This window comes from Haliotis rufescens, unplaced genomic scaffold (assembly GCF_023055435.1).
Source record: "Haliotis rufescens isolate VD_foot unplaced genomic scaffold, xgHalRufe1.0.p SCAF_30, whole genome shotgun sequence".
Classification (NCBI taxonomy): Eukaryota; Metazoa; Mollusca; class Gastropoda; order Lepetellida; family Haliotidae; genus Haliotis; species Haliotis rufescens.
In genome coordinates, this window is record NW_025964002.1 from 1,671,600 (window position 1) to 1,693,054 (window position 21,455).

Genomic DNA, 21,455 nt, shown 5'->3' on the forward strand with positions numbered 1-21,455 from the left:
TGTTCTGTCTACACTATAAATAATTATACATATGCACAAAGCATGTTATAACTTTTATATATTCCAGGGGCCTTAAATACAACCTCTCTCTTCAGCTTCTACAATAGTAAGTCTGGAATCAGTGAATCTGTCTGTGTGCATCATTACAATATCAGGGTCGTACTGTGGTGGCGTGTGAAGGATGAGTTAGATGTATGTGGAGGCTTGATCCTGAAGTTGATAGTCGTCTATGGTAATATGTTGCTGATATCACATGACATGGTGTTGCATAGATGGCGTATACACAGGGGTAGATAATCATTATGTTTCTGACTGCCCCGTGGTCTAGGGGTAGAGCATCCACCTGGAGAGCAGAAGGTCTGGGGTTTGATCCCCCACCGTGCCATACCACAAGAAGTTAAACGATAGTACTTGTTGTTACCCTGACTGGCGCTCGGCATTAAGAGGCTAAAACAAGGACATGTCAGCTCGTGTTCGCTACAATGTGTCTAGGTGGGGTATTCATGTTAAAATGCGGCATGGTATCTCAGTGTGCTAGCACTATAAATCAGCATCAGTCCGGACTAGTACAAGCAGCCACACATACACACACACAGGTGCAGCACGTCGCTATATAAGTGCAATAATCTTGGAATTATAATTTCACCTCACCATTATATTTCTCTAGGTAGTACACAGCATTCAAGTCAGATCTGATATGACGGGTGTAACATCGTAACGTGGTGAACGTCGTCTGATGCCCACCCTCATGTACATCCTTGCGCATCACGACACCGGCTACAGCAGTTTCCTGGCTGTGTTGGACGCGAGATGCTCCATCCTCATTGAATATAGGTGATGGATCTGCTGCCAATTACTGAAGCATAGTGATTGTCTGGTTTAAGTGCATGTTATATGGGCAGTGGGGTAACCGGTTGGTCAAAGCATTCCATCGTCACGCCAGAGGCCTGTGTTCAATTCACCAATTGGCATACAATGTGTGAAGCCCATTTCTGGTGATATTCCTGGAATATTGCAAATAGCGGCGTCAAACCTCACTCACCCATACCTTCAGATCAGGAACAATTTTCAACTCCACACCGCTCCCACTGGCTCAGTGAGTCATATTCTTCAAATGACACTGAGACAAGTAGCCTCAAACCATGTGTATACAAAAAACAGAAGCTGAATTAATCATATCTTGTGTTGCTATACAGGAATATAAGTACATGAGTTGGCTGTCTGCCACTGTATCTTAAATCTCCATTATACATTAAGTACTGTTTCTTGTCCTTGAATTCTGCTGACCTTGACCTTTCACACAAGTCAGTTGAAAGAAGTTGAATAGGACCCTGTTCAACTAGAGCCCTGACTAGGTCATGTATTCCTTGCTTGGTGCATCTCCGAACAAGTGCGGGGTAACAAGCACCGTCTTTGGGTATGATGTGGACGGGGATCGAACCACTGACCATCCGTGACCTAAGGAGATGCTCTATCGACTAGACCACATAGGCGATCGGTTGGTGAAGTCATCCTGAATTCTGTATTCTTTACTAAACTAAGTTGCTGTGGAGGCCATTTTGAATTTTTCAAACTGAAGAGTTCTACATCGCAGAGAGAGGCATATTGATAGTTTCAGATGCGTCAAGAAGAGTGCTAATAGACGAATGATAAAGGACGAAGAGATGGACTGACGGATGGATGGACGATGGACAGAACACCTTGCATTGTCAAGGTCAGCGATATAGTGTGGCCTGAGTCATTGATATAAACAATGAAGCCTAGTGGGTCTGACACGTAACTTAAAAAATCACAACCAAATTCAAGTGGCATTCAAAATAAAATCTTTAATAAATCATGATCATGTTGACAATTTTTCTGTTCTCCTTTCTTACAGGTCACATTATTCTATATCACATTCATCTGATTCACAGTGTTCATCTAGCACTTGTACACAACATGACCAGGAACATGTTCATGTTCAAGGAACAGCATCAACAATAACATGGTCCTTCAAAAGTTGAAGTCACAAGAGCAGTGCAAGGTACAAGACTACAGAGAAGCAGTGGTTCCTCGCCTTCATCCACGACATCTAACTCAACAAGATGATAAATGATCTTTGTACATAAGTGGTGTATATAGGTAAAATGTGCATTCTTTATCCAACCCCAAACATCATCAAATCGTCTCCCTTGAGAACATCATCAAATCTTCTCCCTTGCAATGACACGACACTTCGTCACACTCCCTATTTTATCACTACCACCAGTTTGCAAGCGGCCATAACAAGAATCATGAAACACCAAACGTAGTGACATCTATATTTTTGTGTACTGGTATATATTTGAGAAAGTGATTATATAGTAAAATCTGAAAAAGTTAACGACTGACTTATTTCCAAGATGAATTTATGTGCGTTTGTTTAATCTGATTGGTTTGAGATTGCAGACTAAAGAAACAGCACCCAACTTCCCCCTTACATTCGTACTATACAAATTGCATCATAGTTGAAATGAAATAGAAATACAAATTGATAAACAAAGAAAATCATTTTCCTATGTAAGAGATTTGCCATCACTAATGTCATCACTTGTTTGTAAACATAACGGTCAGGTGTTTGTGAGTTAAGCTCCATGCATGGTTATAGACAGCTGGCACTGTGGAGAGCTGTGACTGGTGGCAGCGATAATATGGAGAGCTCCGAGAAGGGGCTGTTGCTGTGAAGAGCTTGGACATTAAGACAAGACCAGAGCAGACTTAATTCATACACCTTAAACAAGAACATCTCTACAGAGAGCTGATGAGGCCTGTCTGTTGTAAGACTTCCCTTTCTAAGGGACTAACCACCAAATTTTCTGCAGTCATGGGGTCTAATTTCAGGGCATCATGTCCGTCCAACATTTCTTGGTGTATGAAAACGTGAGGTAGAAACTCACAGGGTATCTGCAAGTTGCTGACAGCACTTCCATGACAGCTAGGATGCGGCATACATGGCATATGGTGGTATACAAGTTGCTGACAGCACTTCCATGACAGCTAGGATGCATCATACATGACCTATGGTGGTATACAAGTTGCTGACAGCACTTCCATGACAGCTAGGATGCGGCATACATGGCATATGGTGGTATACAAGTTGCTGACAGCACTTCCATGACAGCTAGGATGCGGCATACATGGCATATGGTGGTATACAAGTTGCTGACAGCACTTCCATGACAGCTAGGATGCGGCATACATGGCATATGGTGGTATACAAGTTGCTGACAGCACTTCCATGACAGCTAGGATGCGGCATACATGGCATATGGTGGTATACAAGTTGCTGACAGCACTTCCATGACAGCTAGGATGCGGCATACATGGCATATGGTGGTATACAAGTTGCTGACAGCACTTCCATGACAGCTAGGATGCGGCATACATGGCATATGGTGGTATACAAGTTGCTGACAGCACTTCCATGACAGCTAGGATGCGGCATACATGGCATATGGTGGTATACAAGTTGCTGACAGCACTTCCATGACAGCTAGGATGCGGCATACATGGCATATGGTGGTATACAAGTTGCTGACAGCACTTCCATGACAGCTAGGATGTGGCATACATGGCATATGGTGGTATACAAGTTGCTGACAGCACTTCCATGACAGCTAGGATGTGGCATACATGGCATACTGACAGCACTTCCATGACAGCTAGGATGCGGCATACATGGCATATGGTGGTATACAAGTTGCTGACAGCACTTCCATGACAGCTAGGATGCGGCATACATGGCATATGGTGGTATACAAGTTGCTGACAGCACTTCCATGACAGCTAGGATGCGGCATACATGGCATATGGTGGTATACAAGTTGCTGACAGCACTTCCATGACAGCTAGGATGCGGCATACATGGCATATGGTGGTATACAAGTTGCTGACAGCACTTCCATGACAGCTAGGATGCGGCATACATGGCATATGGTGGTATACAAGTTGCTGACAGCACTTCCATGACAGCTAGGATGCGGCATACATGGCATATGGTGGTATACAAGTTGCTGACAGCACTTCCATGACATCATTGACATCAAGTCAGTCTTCAACGTATGTTGACATCAAGTAACTTAAGTCAGTCTTCAACGTATGTTGACATCAAGTAACTTAAGTCAGTCTTCAACGTAAGTTGATATCAAGTAACTTAAGTCAGTCTTAAACGTATGTTGACATCAAGTAACGTAAGTCAGTCTTCAACGTATGTTGACATCAAGTAATTTAAGTCAGTCTTCAACGTATGTTGACATCAAGTAATTTAAGTCAGTCTTCAACGTATGTTGACATCAAGTAATTTAAATCAGTCTTAAATGAATGTTGACATCAAGTTAGCTCAGTCAGTTTTAAACCTATATTACATTAATCATAAACATTATTCAATTAATAGAAAACACTTGCTGTCTAGTTTCTTCATAACTGACCATGATAGAGTCAGCTAGTCTTATGTCGACCCCCCTAATGTTGTCATGCTTTAGGGGATAACCTTTTCTCTCCTGAGTGAGTGAGTATCGTTTTACACCACTCTTAGTACTATTCCAGCAATATCAATGCGGGGGACACCAGAAATGGGCTTCACACATTGTCCCCATGTAGGGAATTGAACCCGGGTCTTTGGCGTGACAAGCGAACGCTTTAACCACTTGGCTACCCGACCTCTTCTCTCCATGATAATATCCAATCTCTGGGCACTATTCAGACACCACTTGAGAAAACCTCAAGGACCTAAGTCCCCCTTAATTTTTAACTATATTGTGTGTGGCAGAATTGATATTTCTCGTCTGTTGGGGAGGGAACGTTTCACATTGCATCGGCATATTGGAGCCACCCTGCGACTTATTCACATCAGTCAGTCCCCTCCTTCACTCATAGGTCTCCGTTTTCCTGTTCAACAATGTGATGATATTTACTGTGGCTAATCCAACACCTGGTTCATGGACACATCTAGAGTCGACCAATGTTAAGAAATTGATTGAAGCTAAGCATTTTTTCAACATTTATCTGTTTGGTTTAAAATGTTTGTATAAGAGGAGGTTTTTTTAGGAAATAACCTAAAACTGACCCTGCCAGCATCCTAATGTCCCCTGTACCCCTCCTGGCGTAGTGACCAACAACGACGCAGGACAAGGCAACAACTACAGGTATGTACAACAAAACAACATTAATATTACGTATTAAAAGCACATGAGGCATACACAAATATAAAAAGACAATCTTGCAAACCAGAGTTTGATACAAGTAGTTCAAGGTTAAGTAGTAAGAAATCTGAACCCCGAACATGCAGAATATACTTCCACATAAATAACGTTAGTCAATGGGCACAGTCAACACTATATACAAAACATATACAAAAACACATACATGAGGCCAACAAGGATGTGGTTCCGATTTCACAAATCTAAACATTTCGGTTTCTAGGTAGGCCATGTGTTTTGTAAAATGGTAACAATTTCTTCAAAACCAGCTGAAAATATGTTGAGACAAGTATCCTTCAAGTGCTCCCCAAATATCAGTTACATAGGCACATGAAACTCGGAGAGACGGGGAATCTGAAACCACACCAAGTTAGGCCTGATTTGCTGTGACAGATCATTGTCTCGGTTGTAATATACATTTTGGCACAATGTTTCTTTAATCTGTGAAGAGGAATCTGTCGTTACTTCCAACAAACAATTATTATAGCAGGGCAGATTGAGATAGTTTACCCCCATCTAAATTTGTCTAACATTTGTATTATCAAGAAAATCAATGAAATTAAATAACATCACTTCAGATCATTGGTCGTCCTATCGCACAGAATAAATCTTGTTGAACATCAATAGTCAGAAACAAAAATGAATGTAATTTTATGAAATATTTATTTTTTAATATAAATAAAACTTGTGGTAAACATTAAAATCATTGCATTTCTTTTTATCAAACTTCAATATTGAGTTTGGTTGTTTCAATGATCGATTAAAAACTTTAGCAATGTTAATGAATGATACATGAATGACGAAATCTAAACCTGCATATTACAAGTCGATTCCGACTGTTGATGGCGTTGTTGGTTTCTTTGACATATCTCCAACATTCCATATTGTCTTACGGAGACAAGCATGTTCCATCATGCCAAAACAAAGCGTCAACATGGAGGCATCACGTCTCAAATGCTGAATCCTAATGTTTTATCATGGAACCTTATTTCTATGTGGGTCAACTTCTCAGTACACCATGTCTGAGAAGTCGAGACACATCCACGTCTCCTGCAGAAACCATGTCTGAGATGGAGACACATCTCCTGCAGACACCATGTCTGAGATGGAGACACATCTCCTGCAGACACCATGTCTGAGAAGTCGACACATCTCCTGCAGACACCATGTCTGAGATGGAGACACATCTCCTGCAGACACCATGTCTGAGATGGAGACACATCTCCTGCAGACACCATGTCTGAGAAGTCGACACATCTCCTGCAGACACCATGTCTGAGATGGAGACACATCTCCTGCAGACACCATGTCTGAGATGGAGACACATCTCCTGCAGACACCATGACTGAGATAGAGACACATCCACGTCTCCTGCAGACACCATGTCTGAGATGATGACACATCTCCTGCAGACACCATGACTGAGATAGAGACACATCCACGTCTCCTGCAGACACCATGTCTGAGATGGAGACACATCTCCTGCAGACACCATGACTGAGATAGAGACACATCCACGTCTCCTGCAGACACCATGTCTGAGATGGAGACACATCTCCTGCAGACACCATGTCTGAGATGGAGACACATCTCCTGCAGACACCATGACTGAGATAGAGACACGTCTCCTGCAGACCACATGACTGAGATGGCGACACATCTCCTGCAGACCACATGACTGAGATGGCGACACATCTCCTGCAGACACCATGTCTGAGATGGAGACACATCTCCTGCAGACACCATGACTGAGATAGAGACACATCCACGTCTCCTGCAGACACCATGTCTGAGATGGAGACACATCTCCTGCAGACACCATGACTGAGATAGAGACACATCCACGTCTCCTGCAGACACCATGTCTGAGATGGAGACACATCTCCTGCAGACACCATGTCTGAGATGGAGACACATCTCCTGCAGACACCATGACTGAGATAGAGACACGTCTCCTGCAGACCACATGACTGAGATGGCGACACATCTCCTGCAGACCACATGACTGAGATGGCGACACATCTCCTGCAGACACCATGTCTGAGATGGAGACACATCTCCTGCAGACACCATGTCTGAGATGGAGACACATCTCCTGCAGACACCATGTCTGAGATGGAGACACGTCTCCTGCAGACACCATGTCTGAGATGGAGACACATCTCCTGCAGACACCATGTCTGAGATGGAGACAACATCTCCTGCAGACACCATGTCTGAGATAGAGACACATCTCCTGCAGACACAATGTCTCAGATGGAGACACATCTCCTGCAGACACGATGTCTGAGATGGAGACACGTCTCCTGCAGAAACCATGTCTGAGATGGAGACACGTCTCCTGCAGACACCATGTCTGAGATTGAGACACATGTCCTGCAGACACCCTGTCTCAGATGGAGACACGTCTCCTGCAGACACAATGTCTGAGATAGAGACACATCTCCTGCAGACACCATGTCTGAGATGGAGACACATCTCCTGCAGACACCATGTCTGAGATGGAGACACGTCTCCTGCAGACACCATGTCTGAGATGGAGACACATCTACACTAGACACCATGTCTGGGATGGAGACACATCTCCTGCAGACACCATGCTTTGTGTTAGTCCACAGAAGGTGTCTATGGCATGAACCTGTGCCTTTGGTAACTTCTAGGTAAAACCAGGCTATATTTCAATGTTACAAACATCAATGAACATCAATAAGGAATAAGTCATGCCAGAGTCTGGTCTGCACAGCGAATGGCAGCCCCCAGATGCCTGGGCCACTAATCCCCCTCCGAATGTAGAACATAGAATGTCAGAATGTTAAGCATTACAAATAATACACATAGCACTAACAACATAAGGAGAGAGAGACTTAGTGCTCCTTGCCGAACTGTAACAACAACAATTCCATGACTGGCGTTGAACCCAACATATCTACTTGGGGAGTGACTCAGATATGCTGCTGCTGTTGTTGACACAGGTGATATCCCAGCTACATCACAACACCAGGAAACCAGTGAGTGAAAGCATGAGCATCGATCCATGTCATCAGGTCAAGATGACACAGCCTGACCACCCTACAACACCAGACTCAGTAAAATCGCTAAACAGAGATCGGATGACATCCAATTATGGGTGATGTCGGAACGACCTTGCATCCGACCAATCAGAGCTTCATTCAGAATATATTTTGTAATAATGCAACCTTGGAAAGTTTAACACAGGGTATTCCAACGACAGTTACTAGCTGTACGACTGATTCTGTAAAATCACCGCCGCTTCAATGGAAAAACATTGTAAACGGAAGATACTTAACATAGCCAGTGGAAAATACTGTCATACAATCTCTGCCTTCAATTGGACAGTCAAGAATTTTCTTTTGTTCCGTTTTCAAATTTTGAATCGGTATTTTTCAAATCTAGTCTGGAGTGAAAGTCGACATTTTGCAACTAGTGTTGTAAAGCTCACGAGAAAGGTAATTCATAATGGGCTAATGTCGACTTCTTGTTAGTAATTTCATTGGTCGCTCGAAGTCGAAGAAAGGTCATTCTGACGTGTGGTGTGGTGGGATGACCTCAGATCATTGTGTGGTGGTAGCGAGCACTGAGATCTGATGGGACTGAGACTGAGTCCACACTGGCCATCAGCCAAGTCTCTGTAGGGGGGGGGGGAACAAGATGTGGCAAACCCTGGTCACATCGCCAGCTCAACTACAGGTGCTATCACCCTCCAAGAGAAAGTGACACGTGATATGTTTCTGGACCGGACTACATGTGACGGAATGCATAGGTCCTGGAGGAAGGCACATGAATGACAGTGTCCGCTACAAACTCAACACAGCTGGTCCAGACGCAACTGAAACTGATGCAACATGGCAATGGCTTAAGTAAAGAGCAGATACATACTTGATAAATCTGATTAAATGACAGGACAAACTCAGGCTATCCATGAAGTCTATGTATACAGAAGGATGGTTATACCCTCGGGATTTCATAATGTATGCGTTCATATCAAAACAGTCAGCATAATCATGAATGAAATATATTAAGTAATTTGTGATCTGTGACTATCAGTCTAATGTAGACTTCACTGGTGTTTGATAAGAGGTGGTTCAGGGTCAGTGTTCTGATCGCGAGGCACGGGCGTGGAGACGGAGTTCTGGGGTTCCTCTACAGATGGCCGCGTTGGGTGGTTGTCCCCCGGCTCCTTCTCCGTGATATCCATCCCCGGCAACACAGGGTCGGACTCGCTCACCTCCACGCCGTTCTCCTTGTCAAGAGACTCGTGTAGCGTTAGTGTCATGTTATCCACAGAAAGGCTTGCACTGGCCGAGTCACCGCTATCACAACCGGGATCCGAGGGGGCGTGTTCTGGCGACTGTTCCTCATCGCTGCTCCGTTGAGACAGCGATCGCCAGGACGCTGTTAAGCCAACTCCGTCCGTGATGTCAAGCAGAACGGAGTCGTTGTCATCATCATCGGCGACATTCCCGTTGTTGTATGTCCCAGCCTGACTGTCCTCCGAATCACTGGATGTGGAAGGAGGAATGAGTTCCACAGTGGAAGATGTATCCATATTAGCATTTTGTAAATGTGTAGAGTTCAGAGATATCAGTTGAACATCATTTTCTCCTGCTAGCTGATGGTCATCTGCTGTCTCATTCACGATCTGATGTGACGACGGCTCTTCAGGTGTCGGCGGCAATTGCTGATTTCTCCGCCTATCTCTGGACCTTCGTCTATGCTGGTCACGTGACTGACTTAAGTATTCCTGACGAGCTTCTTCATACGGCCTCGACGTCAACATGGCCTCGTGGTAAGGGGGAGGTGGGGCACGTCGCCGTAGAAACTCGGCTTGTAGCCGGCTGAGGGGACTCTCGTGTCGTGGGCCGTACTGTTCGTTCATCCGTAACGCATACACCTTACATATACAGCCGAGAGCGATGACCAGCAGCAGGGAGCAGATCAGGGAACCGGTCACGGCGGCCACAATCACACGGCGGGTGAAGACTGGAAACAAACAACATGCTGTAAAGTATCCCTTCAAGTTTGTTTCTTGTTTAACGCCACATACTTGCAATATTCCAGCTGTTTGATGGCGGCCTGTAAATAATCAAGTCTGGATCAGACAATCCAGTGATCGAAATTGTGAGCAGCCAAGTCACCAAGGCTGACCTCACGAACCATTTGATGACCTCTTACGACAATCATGGGTTGCTGGGGACCTATACCCAGACTCCCCATGGGGAGTTTTCCTTCAAACTTTACCACATTCACCACACTTTATCTACCCATTATAATTTTTCTCCAAAACATCGAAAAAATATTGCAATTATCAATAATACACTAAAAGTATATTTTGCCCACAATAACTGCACATGAAATTTAATATATGATAAAAAATCAATTAAAACAAAATCCTAACATGAGGTCTCGGAGTTTGTACAATAGTTGTGGTCTGAAAAAGCTCGGAAATTCCAAAATATCAAATATAAATTTACAGATGAATGCTCGGGAATAACAGTGAAGATCGTGAGGATCCCAAAACATAATGCTTCAAACTCACAAGGTGAAGGACACCCATCTTCGTCTGAGTGGTCATCACAATCGTCAGTGCGGTCACACTCCCACGTCTCATAGATGCAGCGTTTATTCTTGCATAGGAACAGGCCCTTGTGAGACCCACACTGATTGGCAGCTGAAACAAAGGGGAACAACTCTGGATCTGGGTGATTCTGATTTGTCAACATCATCCCAACCAATGACATTTGTCTGGGGACCAACACTGGGCACTGGAGACCAACACTGGGGAACCACACTGGAGACCAGCACTGGGGACCGACACTGGGGACCAACACTGGGGATAAACACTGGGGACCAACACTGGAGACCAACACTGGAGACCAACACTGGGGACAAACACTGGGGAACGACACTGGAGACCAACACTGGGGACCGACACTGGAGACCAACACTGGGGACCGACACTGGAGACCAACACTGGGGACAAACACTGGGGACAAACACTGGAGACCAACACTGGGGACAAACACTGGGGACAAACACTGGGGAACGACACTGGAGAACAACACTGGGGAACGACACTGGAGAACAACACTGGGGACCGACACTGGGGAACAACACTGGGGACAAACACTGGAGACAAACACTGGGGACAAACACTGGGGAACGACACTGGAGACCGACACTGGGGAACGACACTGGGGACCGACACTGGGGAACAACACTGGAGACCAACACTGGGGACCGACACTGGGGACCGACACTGGGGAACAACACTGGAGACCGACACTGGAGACCGACACTGGGGACCGACACTGGGGAACAACACTGGAGACCGACACTGGGGAACAACACTGGAGACCGACACTGGGGAACAACACTGGGGAACGACACTGGGGAACGACACTGGGGAACGACACTGGGGACCAACACTGGAGAACGACACTGGGGAACGACACTGGAGACCGACACTGGGGACCAACACTGGGGAACGACACTGGGGAACGACACTGGGGACCAACACTGGAGACCAACACTGGGGACCAACACTGGGGAACGACACTGGGGAACAACACTGGGGACCAACACTGGAGAACGACACTGGGGACCAACACTTGAGACCAACACTGGAGAACAACACTGGGGAACGACACTGGGGAACAACACTGGGGAACAACACTGGGGACCAACACTGGGGACCAACACTGGAGAACAACACTGGGGAACAACACTGGGGAACAACACTCGAGACCAACACTGGAGAACAACACTGGGGAACGAAACTGGGGAACGTCACTGGGGAACAACACTGGGGAACAACACTGGGAAACGACACTGGGGAACAAACACTGGGGAACGACACTGGGAAACGACACTGGGGAACAACACTGGGGAACGACACTGGGGAACAACACTAGGGAACAACACTGGAGACCAACACTGGGGACCAACACTTGGGAACAACACTGGGGAACGACACTGGGGAACAACACTGGAGAATAACACTAGGGAACATCACACGGGGGAACGACTCTGGGGAACAACACTGGGGAACGTCACTGGGGAACGACACTGGGGAACGACACTGGGGACCAACACTGGGGACCAACACTGGGAAACGGCACTGGGGAACAACACTGGGGAACAACACTGGGGAACAACACTGATGCAGATCTCTGTTGTCCTATACCTGATGATTGAGAGAGAATCTTGGGGAAAATCACAGCTATCACAGTATTTCAGTTCTATCATGGCGCATAAGCCTAGTGTGGATGGAAGCTACAAGACCCCAAACTGAAGGCATAAAGATTCCTAGTGCACATTGTATGGTTCAACTGATTCTTAATGTACAAAGGTTAAAGTAAATACAAGAACTCCCTTATTGACAGTCACAGTTCATTTCATCAGCATGGTTGTGACACTGACTGCTTCGGCTATTGTTTCCCTGTCTACTTACTACAGTTTTTCTCATCAGCATGGTTGTGACACTGACTGCTTCGGCTATTGTTTCCCTGTCTACTTACTACAGTTTTTCTCATCAGCATGGTTGTGGCACTGACTGCCTCGGCAACTGTTTCCCTGTCTACTTACTACAGTTTATCTCAACAGCATGGTTGTGACACTGACTGCTTCGGCTACTGTTTCCCTGTCTACTTACTACAGTTTTTCTCATCAGCATGGTTGTGGCACTGACTGCCTCGGCAACTGTTTCCCTGTCTACTTACTACAGTTTTTCTCATCAGCATGGTTGTGGCACTGACTTCCTCGGCTACTGTTTCCCTGTCTACTTACTACAGTTTTTCTCATCAGCGTGATTGTGACACTGACTGCCTCGGCTACTGTTTCCCTGTCTACTTACTACAGTTTTTCTAATCAGCGTGGTTGTGACACTGACTGCCTCGGCAACTGTTTCCCTGTCTACTTACTACAGTTTTTCTCATCAGCATGGTTGTGACACTGACTGCCTCGGCTACTGTTTCCCTGTCTACTTACTACAGTTTTTCTCATCAGCATGGTTGTGGCACTGACTGCCTCCGTTGCATCGGTCCTGTCGGGAGTAGCATGAGCTGGCCGACCCACAGCTGAACTGGAGTGTCCCACACCGATCTGGAAAACACAACATGACCATAAACAAAAAACTCTACTCTAGTTTGAACTTGTTGGCTTGGAAAAGTTCAAGATAAAAATTAAAAAGGTTCTGAACATCAGAGTCAACAATGCAGCATTTGCCTAATGTGTATATGACAAAAGAATTCCGAAAGCATTCCAAATCACATTGAGCATGTTGAGCTACTCAAGTTCGTCTCTAATTCTAGTACTGTTCAAACAACCACCCTGACAGATTACTTTATGTCCGATTACAGTTGAGATTTCTGTGTGAAAGTTGAAGGGCGGGGGAATCACACTCTAGGTCAAATGAAGAAAAACAGTACATATGTTTGTTTTGTTTGTTGCTTAACGCTGCAATCCGCAACATTCCAGCTGTATGACCCAACATGTAAATGAACGATCCTGGGCCAGACAAACAAGTGACTGACATTATGAGCATCGATCCAGGGTGTAGGGAGTGTGACACTCTATCAACCAAGTCAGTGATTTCGACCTCCATTGAGTCGACTTGTCCTAACCTGGAACCCCCACGGCCTACACTCGGGTACAGGCATGTGAGCACAGCATGTTTACATCGGTAAAGAATGGTTACACGGATTTACAGTGTGTAAACTGGTTTTACTTTCATATCTCCATAAACGCAAAAAAAAAAATTGAATTCAATTCTTATAAACAAATAAATCAACAATAAAACTTCACAGACTTCTTAGTAAATCATCAACACAAAACAGCTTGAAATGAGTGCCATCATTCATTGTAAGAACATGGAAGCCCCAACCCTATTATCAGCCAATCAGGAAACAGTATTCCACTAGTGGGCGAAGTCTTATTGATTTTGGTTTAAGGAAACACAAACACAAAAATAATTGCTTGATCAGCAGTTGAGTCCCGTCCGGGATTCGAACCCACACTTGCCAGAGTGAGGCACCTAATAGCCAGCGAACAAATTCGGCGATCTAACCCACTCAGCCACCGAGGCTTCCACAAAAATGAAAGTCCGACAACTGGTAGTCTAGATCACGTACTTTGAGTACCCCTCTGACAAGTGTAAATTGGCACGGCTACCTCTACTAACGTGTGGTTCAACCCAAAAAAGTACGAGAATCTGTACTTTACTAAGAAAGTGTTATCCCAAATATAACATTTGTTACATTTGACCACTTTCTAAATGGCATTGTGTATTCATTGTTCACAGGGGGTACGGGTGGCCCAGTCGTCCAAGGCGCTGCGATTTGCTGTGCAGAATTGCGTCCCTTGGGCACGCCAGAAACCTATGATTGTGGGTTCAAATCCCGGTTCGCCCCGATTATGTTTCTAGGTTTGTCAGCACCATACCCTTGCTCGTGGGTTTCATCGAAGTGGTAAACGTCCGAGACCTGCATCACTTAGGGCTTTCCTCCCACATTAAGCTGACATGCCGCGATATAACTGGAATACTGTTAAAAGCGGCGTTAAACCCAACTCACTCACTCATTGTTCACAGATACATTCAACTTCACTTACTGCACCCAAGTTCATCAGATCCGTGTTCCGGGCAGTTCCACACTCCATCACACTTCTCACTGATCTGGTAACAGTCCCCCTCCATCTTGCACGCCTCCTGGACGCCGGGGATACACTGACCTGCACACAACATTAGTCACATTTTATGCCTCTTTTGGCAACATTCCAGCAATATCACAGTGGAGGACGGTAGAAATGAGCTTCACATAGTTTAAACTTGTGAGGAATTAAACCCAGGCCTCTAGCATGACAGGCGAGTACTTTAACTACAAGGCTACCCAACTGGGTTTCACTGTTGCTACAAGCTGTGATCTGCAGTGATATGTCTGTTAGGATAGGAAAGGCACATGTTTGTAATAAAGATAGGGTTTAGTATTATATAGGAATGTTTGAATAAAGTCAAAGATATTCTAATATGTGGTCACTGCAACGCGTGTGGTTTAACAAATCGTGGTCACTGCAACACATGTGATTTAACAAATCGTGGTCACTGCAACACATGTGATTTAACAAATCATGGTCACTGCAACGCATGTGATTTAACAAATCGTGGTCACTGCAACACGTGTGGTTTATCAAATCGTGGTCACTGCAACACGTGTGATTTAACAAATCGTGGTCACTGCAACACATGTGATTTAACAAATCGTGGTCACTGCAACACGTGTGGATTATCAAATCGTGGTCACTGCAACACGTGTGGATTATCAAATCGTGGTCACTGCAACACATGTGATTTAACAAATCGTGGTCACTGCAACACATGTGATTTAACAAATCATGTTCACTGCAACGCGTGTGATTTAACAAATCGTGGTCACTGCAACACGTGTGGTTTATCAAAACGTGGTCACTGCAACACGTGTGGTTTATCAAATCGTGGTCACTGCAACACGTGTGATTTAACAAATCGTGGTCACTGCAACACGTGTGGTTTATCAAATCATGGTCACTGCAACACGTGTGATTTAACAAATCGTGGTCACTGCAACACGTGTGGTTTATCAAATCGTGGTCACTCCAACACGTGTGGTTTAACAAATCGTGGTCACTGCAACACGTGTGGTTTATCAAATCGTGGTCACTGCAACACGTGTGGTTTATCAAATTATGGTCACTGCAACACGTGTGGTTTATCAAATCATCGTCACTGCAACACGTGTGGTTTATCAAATCATGGTCACTGCAACAGGTGTGGTTTATCAAATCATGGTCACTGCAACACGTGTGGTTTATCAAATCATGGTCACTGCAACACGTGTGGTTTATCAAATCATGGTCACTGCAACACGTGTGGTTTATCAAATCATGGTCACTGCAACACGTGTGGTTTATCAAATCGTGGTCACTGCAACACGTGTGGTTTATCAAATCGTGGTCACTGCAACACGTGTGGTTTATCAAATCGTGGTCATGGGGGAAGAACAGCCACATTGCTTTCTAGACTTGACACGGCTTCTCAGTTAGGCAAAAACACAGGACAATAAACATACGACACAGACTGAAACCACCCACTCCTACTTGTAGTCATCTGTTACATGGGGAGCCAAGGCAAGGGAGTTAACTGACCATTAAAATCCAGTTTCCACCCTCGTTGAACTAGGCTGGAATTATGGAGTTATATTTTGGCGGGACTAACAAATCTATGCATGGTCCAATGAAAATCGTGTAATGTAATCGACATCTGGTTCATCAACATGAAGCGTTGACAGAAATTAAATTTTTATTTTTCATGTATTCAAGGTGCTTAAGTGATTTGAGGCACTTTGCGAGGTAAGACACGTTTTATTACAACAAAGATATTGATTATCAATCAGATTGTTTCGACTGGTCGTCGCCACTTTGTTTGAAGCAAACGCAAGTGATGTGAGAGGTGGAATCTGATTGGTCAATATGAAGAACATAGAAGGGACATAACTCATAATAGCCACTATTGGCGCTATGATCAAGCCACAATATTCCAGGTTTGTTCGGCAAGGGTGGAAACAGTCGGTTACCTCCCTTGCCTCGGGAAGATGTGGAATTCCCACCTGGGCCAACATGTAACTACAAGCACAGACTTCATTGAAACTTACCTTTTTGTTGGAACGTGGCATTGAAACCCTGCTCTGGGTAGTGCTGATCTGAGTGGAACTTGATGAACATCCAGTTTGTTGACACCTCAATGATGGCCGGAGGTTTGTTGCCCCCGTAGTAGGTCCCTATGAGTGGGCTGCTGCTGCTCCTGCCGTTGTACACCGATACGTAGTCGGTGTTGCGCTCGTGCTGCAGGTTGAAGCTGGAGAAACGCAGCTGCACCTTGTCTCCGGGGTTGCCAGCGTGGATCGTCCACTCACAGTCCTTGCCGTTGGGGTAGTCGCGGGGGTAGCGTGGCGAGGTCAGGGTGCCGTAGATGTCATGCACCACGCCACCACAAGCTTGGTCTGGTCACAAGTGGAAGAAAATTATAACTAATAATGACTGCAAATACAAACTTGTGAAACATAAATCATCAGGTAGCAAAGTATATGGTGGTCTGTTAACAAAACAAAATAATTGTTGATTTGTTTGTTGTTTAACGCCACACTCAGCAATAATCCATCTATATGATGGTGACCTGTAAATAATCAAATCTGGACCAGACAATCGATCTATGCAACTGGGATTACTGACAAGCATTAACCAAGTCAGAAAGCCTGACCAACCAATCCTGCTAGTTGTCTCTTAAGACAAGCATGGGTTGCTGAAGACCAATTCCACCCGGGTCATCAAGGAGCAGTTTGTTGTTGAAAGAAATGACATTACACACGTGAGAGATTATTCTCGAGATTATTCATATACGTTCTAGAAGAATGACTCACGTTGAGGACAGAGGGCCGGTGACTCGTCCGCATCGTTGGTGCAGTCCTGCTGGCCGTTACACTGGTACTCTGGTTTGAGACAAGTCCACCTGCCTGTCTGGACATCGTTGCAGAGGATGGACGGCGGCGAGCACACAGGGTGGTCAGTGGTGACTGAAATCCAGAATCAGTAGTCTACATCTACACAACAAACAGATCGAACATCGTCTACCTGTCCAACATGACCTACTATTGCCTGCACATCCCAATCTACCCACATCATCACAAGCATCGTAACTTCTAAATGTCCCACTGACAGCCACAGTACCGTACCGTAATTTCAAATATTCCAGAGGTACACCCACACTTGCCCATACAGCACAATGTTAAAATTAGTAAAATCTAAATATTTTTTACATTTGTATACTTATCCTGCATTACTCCGTATTGCATTTACTGATATGTTTGACAGAGAGACGAACTGTGTGAGATCCAGCTGCTGAAGAAAGTTGTCCCAACCAGCCCAGGAGGCAGCGCCCTCTCACAGTCGGCACGTGACCCGGAAGTCATGACGTCACACAAAAAGACATAACTGCTTTAAACATAACATCTGAAACTTCGTGGGGAGGTAGCGTAGCGAAAGGGAGGGCACTTAGACTTCGTAATGCAGGATAAGTATACAAATGTAAAAAATATTTAGATTTTACTAAATTTTTTAACTTATCCTGCATTACTCCGTATTGCATCTTTATCAGACGGCTTGGCCGGTGGGCATACTTGCAGATGTGAACCATATTAAACCCTCGTCAAGGTCCGATGAATCCGCACCGCATACAAGTGATGACCGGAACATCTACGACCATTCCTGTCTTCAGGAAACAAGAGTCGATGCAAAAACGAAACGCCCGAATAGGTAACCGAAATACAATGAGGCGTGTAGCCAAAATATATAACTTACCGAAGAGCGAAAGCGAAACGCAGTAGAACCTAGAGCTAATCTGAGGTGATAAACACCAGAGAGTTCGACGGGCCCCGCTCGGGGAATCGAAGAATCAGCGGCGGCGGCGGCAAAATCTACGACCAATCCCAAGAGCAAATGCGAAACGCAGGAGAGCCCTCTAGGCTGGAGGCAAGGAACACCGGTGAGGTCGACGGGCACCGCCCAGGTACCAGAGAAGCAGCGGCGTTGGCGTCGGCGCCGGTGTCCACATCTACTACCATTCCTGTCGTCAGGAAACGAGAGTTGATGCAAAAAGTAAAACCCGGATAGGTGACAGCAATAGAATGAGTCGGGTAACCCAAAACTAAAACTGACCTAAGAGCGAATGCGGAACGCAAGAGAGCCGTCTCGTCTGGGGTGATAAACACCAGAGAGGTCGACGGGCCCTGCTCAGGGTATCGGAGAATCAGTGGCGTCGGAGATAGATGACCTGTTGGGCTACAACCAGGGACCAAAACTGTGAACGCCGGCGACAACTTTCAAGGCTACATCACGGAAGTAGTGGTTGGTGAAGGCGGTGTCCGATCGCCACGAACAGGCTTCCCTGAACGACGGGATGGAACAGTATACCGTGAAGAACCAGTGTAAATACGATCGCCCTGATCTCATTTTATTTCAGGTAATAGCCTTTGGGGGGAGGGTCCAATCCGGCGGCTCATACGCTTTAAGGATGACCGCCCGGAGCCACAGGGAAAAGTATTCCGGCTGACCAACGACAGCGACGAAGGGGAGACCGGCAGAAAAAGGTGTTTCCTAGACTTGCGGCAGTCTTTAGATCGTAGAATAACCTTCAGTGCCCTTACTGGGCATAATGACGCTCATCCTCATCCTCGGCACCCGCACTGGACGAGGGGGGAGGGGACAAGGAATGATCAATCAGGCTGTCCTGGGAGTTGAGTCTTTACGCTGACGTCCCAGTACGGTCCATGATGAACGGCGCCCTGGGTACCGCATTCGAACCGGGCATGGGAGACGTCGAGGGCGTGCTGTACATGGACTCGAGCGGCAGTAGTCAAAACCAGTAGAAACACCCGTCTTCTACTTAAGGTCGTAGAAGGAAGACGAGGGGAGTGGTTCGAAGGGCGTTGAAGACCACATTCAGATCCAACGCAGGCGGTCCAAACTTGGTCTTCAGGTCTTCAAGACTGAACGAGCGCAGCCAGGCCCGTAGGTCGGGAATTTTCGTCTTTCTCCGATCGTCCGGGATGGCCAGAACGGAGTAGATGGCGACCAGGTATGTGGGGGTGGTAAGCCCTTCAACCGATGGGTGCTACACAAGTACAGAAGGAACTGATCCAGGATCTGCGGTGACGCTGTCATCGGATCCTGGTGTTTGTCAGAACAAAATGCCTGGAACAAGCATCATTTATCAGCATACAGTCCCCCTGTAGATGGACGGTGGGCTGAAGCAATAGCCTTGGTCGCTCTAGCCGAATAGCCCTTGGCTTTCTGCATGTGTGTCAGGCGTGCAGACGATAACATGCGGGTATGAGGGTGTGGCTTCTCATTCTAACAGACCGTGTGGATGGAGCAGAAGGTTGGACCACACCGGAAGTTCCAGGGGTTGTCTCTGGCTATGTTTCGGAGGTCGATAACCCAACTTCTGGCTGACCAATAAGGCGAGACCAAAGTCAATGGCAGGGGTCGAGTGGCCTGGATCTCTGAAGAACCGTGGGAGGGAGAACCGGAGTCGGAAAAGCGTACGCGCGTAATCCTTCTCAGGAACGATGGAAGGCTTCGACTGCCACAGCGGTCGTATCCGGCACAGGTGGAATGGAAGACGACAGCTGGCCACATTCAGATATGAGGCAAACAGATCTAGGGTTGGGGTGTCGACCGTTTCACATAGTCTGGCCCGAGGCGCCGGAGAGCGTGAGGCGTCGGAGAGCTTGAGGCGCCTGGAACGCCGAAGATGGTGATTCTCGGGTGCGCCGGTCGAGTTTGTGGCGCCGGGAGAGGGGCGAGAACTCTGGGTCCGCAAACACCACACTACGGTGACGTCGTCAGTGGACACGATCAACAGGGCGTGACCGAGAATGCACTGTCAGCAAGTGCCGTCCTGGATAAGCATTTATCTCGAGGCTGTTGCTGTGCCAATGGTGTTGATCTCTGGATCACAGGTGGTCACAATGTGGGCTGGCGTGGGCCACTAGCCACTGACAAGGTGGCAGGGGAGGTAGTCAGCAACAGGGGTCTGCGATTGCGTACCGTCGGTACGATTCGGAAAAAGGTGTGATCGCCTGCGAGCCAACCTCAAGTAGACGAAGTAAACCAGCTTCACAATCGACCGCCGGGGCATCGACGTAACCGGGTAGTAGGAAGTCGAGGCAATATGGCCATTGCACGAAGTAATGATATCGTTTTCATCCCTGAAGCGGCGTATAAGTACTCCTGTTCTTATATCGAGGTGACGATGGAGGACGACAACACGATACGAGGCAGGTATGCAACAGGGGTCAGTGGGACGGCCGAGGGACTTTAAGTATCAAATCGACACTGTGTCCGGTAGTCAAGGCGGAAGATAGGAAGGTGTCGTAGTCGAAAAGATCAAACCGGACGAAGGAAGGCGATCTCTTCCATCCCTTGAACGCCTATAGGCGCTATCGTTCTTATAGCGAAGGGTTGATGAAACAAGGTTCCTCGTGACAGCCGTGTTGGTAGAGGAGGTCTATTGTTTCCAACATCCGTGCATGGATGGACTGCGACAGGCGCCTGGTTGAGTGGTATCACCAAGCGTACAGGTAGACATGGAAACCAATCTGTAGAAATACATGGCACCCCTTGCCATGGTAA

At 46.3% G+C, this 21,455-nt stretch overlaps 2 protein-coding genes across 3 annotated transcripts in view; both read right to left on the reverse strand.

Annotated features, from left to right (window-relative positions):
- Positions 1-3,659: 3,659 nt before the first annotated feature.
- On the reverse strand, positions 3,660-7,414 carry LOC125371726. Its single transcript, XM_048380404.1, has 2 exons — positions 6,299-7,414; positions 3,660-6,263 (listed from the first exon to the last, which is right to left on the reverse strand). Exons 1-2 carry the CDS (start codon positions 7,412-7,414, stop codon positions 6,225-6,227), a joined length of 1,155 nt encoding a protein of 384 aa, XP_048236361.1. The 3' UTR covers positions 3,660-6,224.
- The window catches only part of LOC124152228 (low-density lipoprotein receptor-related protein 12-like), a 35,747-nt gene continuing 17,951 nt past the window's right edge, over positions 3,660-21,455 (reverse strand). For both annotated transcript variants that reach the window (XM_048380403.1, XM_048380402.1), the window contains 6 exons: positions 17,684-17,836; positions 16,919-17,266; positions 14,844-14,963; positions 13,224-13,337; positions 10,774-10,905; positions 3,660-10,217 (listed from right to left, as the gene is read on the reverse strand). In XM_048380403.1, coding sequence (XP_048236360.1) covers positions 9,295-10,217; positions 10,774-10,905; positions 13,224-13,337; positions 14,844-14,963; positions 16,919-17,266; positions 17,684-17,836 — 1,790 coding nt within the window. In that variant the 3' untranslated portion in view covers positions 3,660-9,294. The remainder of the gene's footprint in view (positions 10,218-10,773; positions 10,906-13,223; positions 13,338-14,843; positions 14,964-16,918; positions 17,267-17,683; positions 17,837-21,455) is intronic.

What these genes read in the sequence shown, in the direction of transcription:
- LOC125371726 (XM_048380404.1), bottom strand. Translation starts at nt 7,414, where the DNA reads ATGTTGTCTCCATCTCAGACATGGTGTCTGCAGGAGATGTGTCTCCAT. An exon ending in AGACATGGTGTCTGCAGGAG is followed by an intron (nt 6,264 to 6,298) that starts ATGTGTCTCCAT and finishes TTTCTGCAGGAG; the next exon opens with ACGTGGATGTGTCTCGACTT.